The following is a 10,431-nucleotide window of genomic DNA, read 5'->3' as shown; positions in this document are numbered from 1 at the left end:
TTTCCCAAGACGGTGTCCAAGAAAGATTACCACCGCTAGCTTTCCCCAACGGGTCCAACGAAAAATCGAAGGCGCGAGTCCAAACAAGAATTGTAAAGGGACCAATTGTAAAAAAATAGTACTGAAAAGTACTGTTTTAGTAGCACTGAAAAGTACCGTTTTTAATTTTAGCACTGAAAAGTACTGTTTTATTGCTTTAGGTAGTTTTAAATAAAACTTCCAAGAGCAGAGAGAAGTCGTATACGCACAGCACGAAGGTACGATGCGCACGAATGCAGCGCCTCACTAAAAAACTGATTTCAAAATGCAGTGAGATGAAGCGCGTCGCGAGTCACACTGGCGCGATCCGGTTTGATGGCGGTGCGACGATATCTATACAAATCGCAAGTAATGAGGTGTTGCAATCATGCTTTTGCAAGAGCGACGGCCCTCTTAGACCGTTCAAAAACTGTGTTGTTAATCGCTAGAGACGTTTTTTTTCTATCCTTGGATAATAGTCACAAAAAAAAAATCATGAACAATTATGTTATACATATTTCAACCGAATGAGCAATCACATAAAAACAACGCTTTTTTTTAGAGATTCTTCTGTCCGTATGTCGATGTTTCTGAAAATGTAGCGATAGTGGTTTTTGGAAGATTACACTTGACGTCTTGTCTATCAGTTGCTTTCTGATACTCGACTGGGACGTTTATTCTGTTAGTGATGAAGTGTCTTCTTCTATTTTTCGCGTTGTTCGTGTACGAAGTTTTTAGCGAAAATGTAACGGATATGGTTTTCAAGGACGATCTCTGTCTTCGTGGTTCACGTGATCAGAATGGACAATGTGTTTGCACTGCTGGTTTCGTGAAATATCGTGGAAGTTGTTTTTTAATTGCTTCCCCAGCATCATCATCGGTAAACTTACGAAAAAGCAGGACTTGTCCGGCGGGATACAATGACCATCAAGGAATCTGTGTACCCAAAACATGCTCAGGAACTCTTTGTGAAAGTTCATGTTCTCCGGGATACGTATTAAATGCTGGTTTCTGCGAGCCACAGAATCCCAAATGTCCTCCGGGGACATACTACAGAAATGGATTTTGCTACTACCAGGCCTTACCTCCGATAACTCAAACAGCTAAACCTATTGAAAAAATGGAAATAGTACCACCGTTGAATATTGGCATTCCTGCTCCAGAGTTCGTTGATCCACTAGATCCAATCGAAGATGAAGACGTAACTGAGCCAACATTCGAAGATGATGACGATGATATCGAGTTCGTACCTGATCGAAGACCAAACCCCGGAAACAACGTGGTTCATAACTTGAACAACGTAGTTTCGCCAGTCAACGTAACGTCGCATAGTATCAACAATGTCTTCATTCACATCACACGACACAAAACCGATGGATCTATCAAAACCGTCGTGATAAGAAATAACGAAACAACGGTATATGAAGAGAAACCACCACAAGAAAAATGCGATGATAATCCTGAGGAGTCTACCAACACAGAAGAACCACAGTCCGACAGATGCTGTATCATCGTATCGCCAAGGATCTGTCGAAAGCAACAGGATGAATGGGTTTGCTTTCACCGAAAGCATTACCGTTGTGGAGCTTTTTGCACGTCGAACGTAATGTACTTGAAGCCACGCCAGCCGTTCTACCACGGTTCATCGCTTATCATGCCCCCAACGATGAACTACTCTTCGCGCATGCGGTTCGGACTATGTCGGTGGGGAGTTTGTCCATCCATTGGTGAGTATCTATCGATAAAAAGGCTATAGCTACTAGGGGTATTACATGATTTTTTCCCTTTTTTTCTTATTAGACTGTTCCGGATGCCTCCAGGGGAGCTATCGCTGTCACATACAATGCTACACATATGACTGCGCTGAGCAAGGCAATTGTAACTTTGTCAACCAGGATGAGTACTGCGATGATAATGACGATGTACTTTGTACGCCCGTAGAAGAATAAATTGAAAGTATTGTAGGTAATCGGGGATTTTTATTTAACTGAAGCTTTCGACTATGTTTTCCAATCCAAGAAGGGTAATTTACGGCTTCGGCAGTATTCATTAATCCAAACATATCAATGAATACACTCACAGGAAAAAACTAAGTGTAATATCACGTCGAATTAGATGCACATCATCCACGTCTCAATTGTGATGCAATATTACCTCCCATTAACGTAATCATTTTGAATTACAGTAGTTTCTCGATTAAATCTCTGCTCGTTTCAATATCGTTTCATTACATCACTCTCGATTTTAGCACGGTTTTCTGTTCAATTTTATCAAGCCACAATAATTGTGTAATATTCATACATTTTAAATTAAAAAATAACCCAAAACTCCAAACATATTGTTATTTGACCCATGCCTTACGTGCTTTTCATTTTGTTTGCCCTAACTTCTGCAATATAAAATACATTATCATTATATCACGCCAAATTATTTTGGCTCCGTGATTAAATCGAAAAATTTCCGTAATGACATGTAATATAAATTTAATGTAAAAAAAAGTCGATGAAATGAAAAACTTAGTTACTACTTAAAAAAGCTGCCGGCTGGTTTTTATCCGTAGGGTAACTGGGGGTAAAACGCGCCCTCTAAGGAAGGAAGCGTTTTTGGCAATGAAGAACATCATTATGAGCCTTTTTTTATTCATTCTCTCATAGACAAACGTGTTTTCTTTTGAATAGAAGAAACAGCCATCCATTTTCTTTTTTCTGGAGTTAATACATCAATTTTCATAAAATGCTTGCTTATTTGCAAGTTTGGTGCGGCCTGTGGGCCGGACTGATTTTTGCCTTTGCATGCATTGCGAGCCAAGAGTTTAATAGAAATTTGAATTTTTGCACATGGATCAATCAGATATAATAGCAAGCTTCCATTCGAGGTACAAATTTCTCAGATCGGAAAATTTATGGAGACGTGGCCACCATTCATGTCAAAAAAGAGCCAAAAAGGTTGGGCAGGCCTGGTATACATGCTGATTCGAAAAATGTGCATTTGTAAGGTTCAAATTGGCACGGAACTACAGCTTGGCATTACGTTTGCTGGAATTTGAATTCAAACGGCTGTTTTGGTGTTATGAATAAGTTGTGGCCGTTTTGCCCCACGAGTTGATTAAAGTTTAAGTCCTTTAATACGCTTTTTAAGGATAAATTCAACACTTTTCTTGCGTGTAATAAAATCTATGAGAGTGAACAAGTCGATTCTCGGTGATAGTTTCAAAAGTTTTTTTGTTTATTGGCCTGAAAAATAACACAAAATTACAACGAAAACAGCGAAAAACGTTTTTTCGAGTTTTTCATGAGCTTATATTTGGCTACAATATCTGTCGTATTAAAGTACTTTTTATTGCAAACTTTCAGACAAATCGTCCGAGAAAAACCCCATGCCAAAGTGAATCATGGAAGTGCCCAAGTAGCTCTTATAAGAATGTCACAAAAAATAGTTTTGAAAATGATTTTAATCATTTTAATCATTCATTCATTTATTTAGTTAACATCTACACAGATAACACTGAATCAACAATTTCACGCCACAATACTCGGTTCGTGGCCGCATCTCTCCATCCTCGGTTCTGCCCCACGTTCGCCAAATCGATACGCACTTGATCCGCCCACCTAGCTCGCTGCGCTCCACGCCTTCTTGTACCAACCGGATCCGAAGCGAACACCATCTTTGCAGGGTTGCTGTCCGGCATTCTTGCAACATGCCCTGCCCATCGTATCCTTCCAGCTTTGGCCACCTTCTGGATACTGGGTTCGCCGTAGAGTTGGGCGAGCTCGTGGTTCATCCTTCGCCGCCACACACCGTTCTCCTGCACACCGCCGAAGATCGTCCTAAGCACCCGACGTTCGAAGACTCCAAGTGCTTGCAGGTCCTCCTCGAGCATCGTCCACGTTTCATGCCCGTAGAGGACTACCGGCCTTATGAGCGTTTTGTACATGGTACATTTGGTGCGGGCGTGAATCTTTTTTGACCGCAGCTTCTTCTGGAGGCCATAGTAGGCCCGACTTCCACTGATGATGCGCCTCCGTATTTCACGGCTAACGTTATTGTCAGCCGTCAGCAAGGATCCAAGGTAGACGAACTCGTCTACCACCTCGAACGTATCCCCGTCTATCGTAACACTGCTACCTAGGCGAGCCCTGTCGCGCTCGGCCCCACCAGCTAGCATGTACTTTGTCTAGGCCGCATTCACCACCAGTCCAACTTTTGCTGCCTCGCGTTTCAGGCGGGTGTACAGGTCTGCCACCTTTTCAAATGTTCGGCCAACGATGTCCATATCATCCGCGAAGCAAACAAATTGACTGGATCTCGTAAAAATCGTACCCCGGCTGTTAAGCCCGGCTCTCCGCATAACACCTTCTAGCGCAATATTGAACAACAGGCACGAAAGTCCATCACCTTGTCGTAGTCCCCGGTGGGATCCAAACGAACTGGAGTGTTCGCCTGAAACCTTCACACAATTTTGCACACCTTCCATCGTCGCTCTTATCAGTCTCGTGAGCTTCCCGGGAAAGCTGTTCTCGTCCATGATTTTCCATAGCTCTACGCGGTCGATACTGTCGTATGCCGCCTTGAAATCGATGAAAAGGTGATGCGTTGGGACCTGGTATTCACGACATTTTTGGAGGATTTGCCGTACAGTAAAGATCTGGTCCGTTGTCGATCGGCCGTCAACGAAGCCGGCTTGATAACTTCCCACGAACTCGTTTACAACGGGTGACAAACGACGGAAGATGATCTGGGATAGTACTTTGTAGGCCGCATTTAGAATGGTGATCGCTCGAAAGTTCTCACAGTCTAACTTGTCGCCTTTCTTGTAGATGGGGCAGATTACCCCTTCCTTCCACTCCTCCGGTAGCTGTTCTGTTTCCCAGATTGTGCCTGTCAGCCGGTGCAGACAAATGGCCAGCCTTTCCGGACCCATCTTTATGAGTTCAGCTCCGATACCATCCTTACCAGCAGCTTTATTGTTCTTGAGCTGGTGAATGGCATCCTTAACCTCCCTCAAAGTGGGGGCTGGTTGGTTTCCATCTTCCGCAGTACTGACGAAGGCATTTCCTCCGTTGTCCCGTCCTTCATTGCCTGTGCTCTCAGCACCATTCAGGTGCTCGTCGAAGTGCTGCTTCCACCTTTCGATCACCTCACGCTCGTCCGTCAGAATGCTCCCATCCTTATCCCTGCACATCTCGGCTCGCGGCACGAAGCCGTTGCGGGATGCGTTGAGCTTCTGATAGAACCTACGCGTTTCCTGAGACCGGCACAGCTGTTCCATCTCCTCGCACTCCGTCTCCTCCAGGCGGCGTTTTTTCTCCCGAAAGAGGCGGGTCTGCTGTTGCCGTTTCCGTTTATAGCGTTCCACGTTCTGCCGGGTCCCTTGCTGCAGCATGACCGCCCGCGCTGCATTCTTCTCCTCCAAAACCTCCTGGCACTCCTCGTCGAACCAATCGTTCCGTCGACTCCGTCCCACGTACCCGACGTTGCTCTCAGCTGCATCGTTGATGGCTGCTTTTACTGTTCTCCAGCAGTCCTCAAGAGGGGCTTCGTCCAGCTCACCCTCTTCCGGTAATGCAGCCTCGAGTTGCTGCGCGTATGCCGCTGCGACATCCGGTTGCTTGAGCCGCTCTAGGTCATACCGGGGCGGCCGTCGGTACCGTACGTTGTTAACGACGGAGAGTTTTGGGCGCAGTTTGACCATCATCAGATAGTGGTCAGAGTCGATGTTAGCGCCACGATAGGTCCTGACGTCGATAATGTCGGAGAAGTGCCGACCATCAATCAGAACGTGGTCGATTTGCGATTCTGTCTGCTGTGGTGATCTCCAGGTGTATCAGTACGGAAGGCTGTGCTGGAAGTAGGTGCTACGAATGGCCATATTCTTGGAGGCGGCAAAATCAATTAGTCGTAGGCCGTTTTCGTTCGTCAGCCGGTGGGCGCTGAACTTTCCAATCGTCGGTCTGAATTCCTCCTCCTGGCCAACCTGAGCGTTTAGATCTCCTATGATGATTTTGACGTCGTGGCTTGGGCAACTGTCGTACTCGCGTTCAAGCTGCGCGTAAAAAGCGTCTTTATCATCATCAGTGCTTCCGGAGTGAGGGCTGTGCACGTTTATTATGCTGAAGTTGAAGAACCGGCCTTTGATCCTCAACTTGCACATTCTCTCATTGATCGGCCACCACCCGATCACGCGCCTCTGCATATCACCCATCACTATAAAAGCTGTTCCCAGCTCATGTGTATTGCCGCAGCTCTGGTAGATGGTATGGTTACCTCTAAACGTTCGCACAATTGATCCCTTCCAACACACTTCCTGCAACGCTACGATGCCGAATCCACGGTCCTTCAGCACGTCGGCGAGTATGCGTGTGCTCCCGATGAAGTTGAGAGATTTACAGTTCCACGTACCGAGCTTCCAATCGCTAGTCCCTTTACGTCGCTGTGGTCTTCGCCGATTGTCCCGGTTCGTATTCTCTCGTTGATTGTTCGTTGCTTGATTTTTTTACGGCTGGCTTGCAGGGCCTGACACCAACCCCCTAGATTTCCGGAGGACCATTCCCCCTAAATGTTCGGAGGACCATAGTGCGCAGTTTAGCTTAGAGTCCTTCTCTGGCACTCGGACGATGATCAGCCGCCCCTGACATGGGGAACAGACGCCGCTCCTAACATGGAGTACAGACGCTCAAGGTTTGCAGAAGCAAAAGCAAAAGCAAACCCCCCCTTCTCTGTCAGCATACGACCAAAGTTCCCACCGGGGGTTGGTTACCCGATCTTCCCTAAGGTTACTCGTACCCCGGCCAGTACCGCGAGGAGGTAGGGATAGGAGTTGCTGGGCAAGAGGCTAAGGACCGCACAAAGGGGTCTATTTTATTCCTTCAGGTACGCGAGGTACCAATGGTACGCCATGCCCAGCCATTTACCAACCATTTTAATCATTTAATCAAAAACTTTTCACATGCTGAAGAACACACTAAAATGTGCATAACTTGTTTTGTTTTTGGATGCATTTTGAACATCAGAATTTCTCAAAAAGCTCTTCTAGTTAATGTCCAGAAAACTTGGGAAAATGGTCCAAGTGATTCCGGAGTTATTCCAGATTTTCTTGAGGTACCACAATTGGCCAAATCATCCATTCAACGGAAATCTCAAGATCCTGAAGAGCTAGAACGTTTTTACCTTTCTTCGGCAAAGTTTTTCAGTAGATCAACCCCCACTGTTACTGCTTCTGGCAGTAAAAAATCTAATTGGAAATTCATCCGCTAGGTGGCGCTAGTAACAAATTTACTTTAATCTTTTTTATTTCGAGATCTCGACAGGGTGTCCGCATATCCGTACATGCTTTGAAGTAAGACATGCCTCTATGTAACCAAGATGAATAAATTGATCATCCTCACATGGTTTCATACCTTGACATACTATATTCATAATAGGAGGAAGTTTGACACATTTTTGATTTCAAATATTTGTAAAAGTAAAGCAAATATGTTGAGTGGTCTTAGCAAACACTGTTTTTCGAGCTTTATAAGGGGCCCAGATAGCCGTGGCGGTAAACGCGCAGCTATTCAGCATGAGCATGCTGAGGGTCGTGGGTTCGAATCCCACTGGTCGAGGATCTTTTCGTAAAGGAAGTTTTCTCGATTCCCAGGGCATAGAAGTATCTTCGTACCTGCCGTGGCGGTAAACGCGCAGCTATTCAGCATGAGCATGCTGCGGGTCGTGGGTTCGAATCCCACTGGTCGAGGATCTTTTCGTAAAGGAAGTTTTCTCGATTCCCAGGGCATAGAAGTATCTTCGTACCTGCCACACGATATACATGCAAAAATGGTTAATCGGCAAAGAAAGCTCTCAGTTAATAACTGTGGAAGTGCTCATAAGAACACTAATCTGAGAAGCAGGCTTTGTTCCAGTTGGGACGTAACGCCAGAAAGAAGAAGAATGTAAGATAAATGTCCTTCGAACTCATTAGATTTTAGCCTTTACATTGTTTATATCTTACCTATATGAAGATCACAAAAAACTTAAAGTACATTTGGATTTATCTCACTTGAAATTTAGAGAAAAATATCTCTAGAATGGCTAGCGGCCTTCGGGAAGACGTCTCTATTTCAGATTAAGTTTTAAGTTTACAAGTTTTACAAGAAATAAATGAACATTATTTTTTATTGTTTTAAACGAGAGATAAATTTTCCTATATTTTGTTTTTTGGATGATGTACGGACACCCTGTTTGAAGCTAGAATATTGGTGTCTTGGGCAAAGTTGTTTATTAGATCAAAAGCAAATAGTAACAACGGTAGTAACAAATTTCCTTTAATGTTCTGTTTTCTAAGGCCCGAATGAGCTAATATGTAGGTGTCTTCGACAAAAATGTATAGATTATAGAAGATCAAGGGTTATACTGTCATTATACGCATAATTGTCCTATGCTCCAAAGTATAAAGGCGAGAGAAACGCGATTAAAGATGTTGGCACATTTATTGTATTGCTAGAGGTTAGGATAAATTTGAAAAAAATCTTCACAAAGCTTTGAGGAAATGGGTGATTTATGAGTTGGTTTTAGCGAAAACAATATGAACTTTGTTATGAAACTAAAAGTGAGAAGATTATGCCTAGAAATACTGAGCTTTGGAGGAATTTCTATGTAAAGCCTATGTTGAGGGTTCGTACGAAGGCTCATGTGACATCTAGCAAAGTGGAGCCGTATGAGGATATGTATATGATTGTGGTTAGAAAGGCGCTTGAATGCAAAATTCCGGGAAAAGTCGTATGTGAGAAGGAGAAAAAGTGCGAATATGGATCGAGTGAATTCACTAATTTTACGTTTGTGCGGTGCCAAATTCAAAGAGAAAAGGGATTTAGGCCAAGGGTAATGGTTGGGCGTTCTGTACACCACTTACAGTGCATGGGCTGGTTTTAGTGCGTCGTCGGTGGTGCGGCATCCTCACATTCTCTAAATAACCTTCTCAGGGGTCAATTCGTATGATATTCATTGAAGATTTAAAAAGCAAATGCTTTTAGCAGAAAGGCAAAAAGTTAACTTTTCAATCATGCTAAATTTAGATATTAAAGTCAAAGAACTAAAATTACTATTATTTTGATCTACAAGTGAATAGCTTATTTAGTTATTATTTTGTTATCAATATCTGAATAATAACATATTTTGTTATTTACGGTTGCCTATATGTTTGCTATTATTTTGTTATTACAATAGCAAAATATGATATTATTTAGTTTTTATGCCATATAAACTTAGTTATTATTTTTGTTATTTTATCTCTTATTTCAAACAAACAAAGAACAAATTTTGCTATTCAAACATTATATTTTAATAATAAGTTTTGTTATTCTTTTGCAATTCTCCTCTACACGGGTTGTAATTCATTGCACCTTTATCTGATGATGCATACCTGTCATATGCTTATACCTTGTTGGTGGGTGCAACTGACTGACGGCTGGAATGACAATAGGGAGAACGAATGTGGTCAGCATGCAGAGACGGACGCAGAATCTTAAAGCTGGCGACGAAGATAAAAAAACGAGGGTAAATTCGTGATCAAACGTCAACATCCTACCGCAAAAACGTTAGTGTTTGGAGGAGATTTTAACCTCCAAATCATCACCTCCAAGTTAGTTCTAATAACCTCCGTTATATGAAATATGGTGGCGCGTCGATCGTCGCAAGTTTATCGTTAAACCACAGAGAACAGACGTTCATCTTTATTCGTCAGTGTGTGTAAAGCACTGTACTGGTCATTTCAAAGTATGTCGTTATGCTCCTGTTACGCGGGCTATCGTCAGACTGAGTAGGCATCAAATTTGCCGCTTTTTACACATTGGCGCTGGTGTCGATAACAAAAATTGCCACTTGTCACTAGCGTTGCTTTGTGTGCTAATGCATTTTGACGTTCACTAGCGGCATCGTGTTGTCGAAACTAGTTTGTATGTCGGGCTGTCTGCGTTAGCGGCGCTGATGGTTGATGCGAACCTTTACACAAGGTTTTGTTGAAATTTTGTTTGAGCCTCCATGTCTGTTATCTGTGGTTAAACAGTCAATGTCGTAAGTATATAATCAGTGGAAGAATGTTCTGTGTGATCTGATTCACAAAGTGACGCGGCATCTGAGATTGAATGCAAAATTGCAATAAAAGATGCGAAAGACGAAACAAGTTCTGTAACTCGCTAACTCATCGGCTTAAGGGATTGGGATCTGCAGGGACGTATGGACATTCAATTCACCCAATACGCAAGCAGGGGATGATTGATTCAAGCAGGAGTCAAATTTCAACTCTTCACAAAAAAAAAGATGAATACAGAATAAGCAAACATATTACATATTAGTAAGGGGGGGTTCTTGAATTCTTAGTGATCAACAAAGGACAAGGCTTGATGGTTCCTTTTGAACCCGGAGAACGACACACTATTT

General features: G+C 43.2%; 1 protein-coding gene across 1 annotated transcript; it reads left to right on the top strand.

Moving 5' to 3' along the window:
• The first annotated feature begins 654 nt into the window (after positions 1–654).
• On the top strand, positions 655–1,987 carry LOC5564356. The gene is made up of 2 exons (XM_001648652.2): positions 655–1,745; positions 1,819–1,987. The coding sequence occupies exons 1-2, from the start codon at positions 707–709 to the stop codon at positions 1,965–1,967; spliced, it is 1,188 nt and encodes a 395-aa protein (XP_001648702.2). The 5' UTR covers positions 655–706; the 3' UTR covers positions 1,968–1,987.
• The last annotated feature ends 8,444 nt before the right edge of the window (positions 1,988–10,431 follow it).

This window comes from Aedes aegypti, chromosome 3 (genome assembly GCF_002204515.2).
Source record: "Aedes aegypti strain LVP_AGWG chromosome 3, AaegL5.0 Primary Assembly, whole genome shotgun sequence".
Lineage (NCBI taxonomy): Eukaryota > Metazoa > Arthropoda > Insecta > Diptera > Culicidae > Aedes > Aedes aegypti.
Note: the sequence above shows the minus strand (reverse complement) of the source record. Positions and strands in the feature narration are given on the sequence as shown.

Coding starts and splice junctions, on each gene's coding strand:
- LOC5564356 (XM_001648652.2), top strand. CDS start 707: ATGAAGTGTCTTCTTCTATTTTTCGCGTTGTTCGTGTACGAAGTTTTT. Junction 1,746..1,818: donor GGGAGTTTGTCCATCCATTG/GTGAGTATCTAT, acceptor TTTTCTTATTAG/ACTGTTCCGGATGCCTCCAG.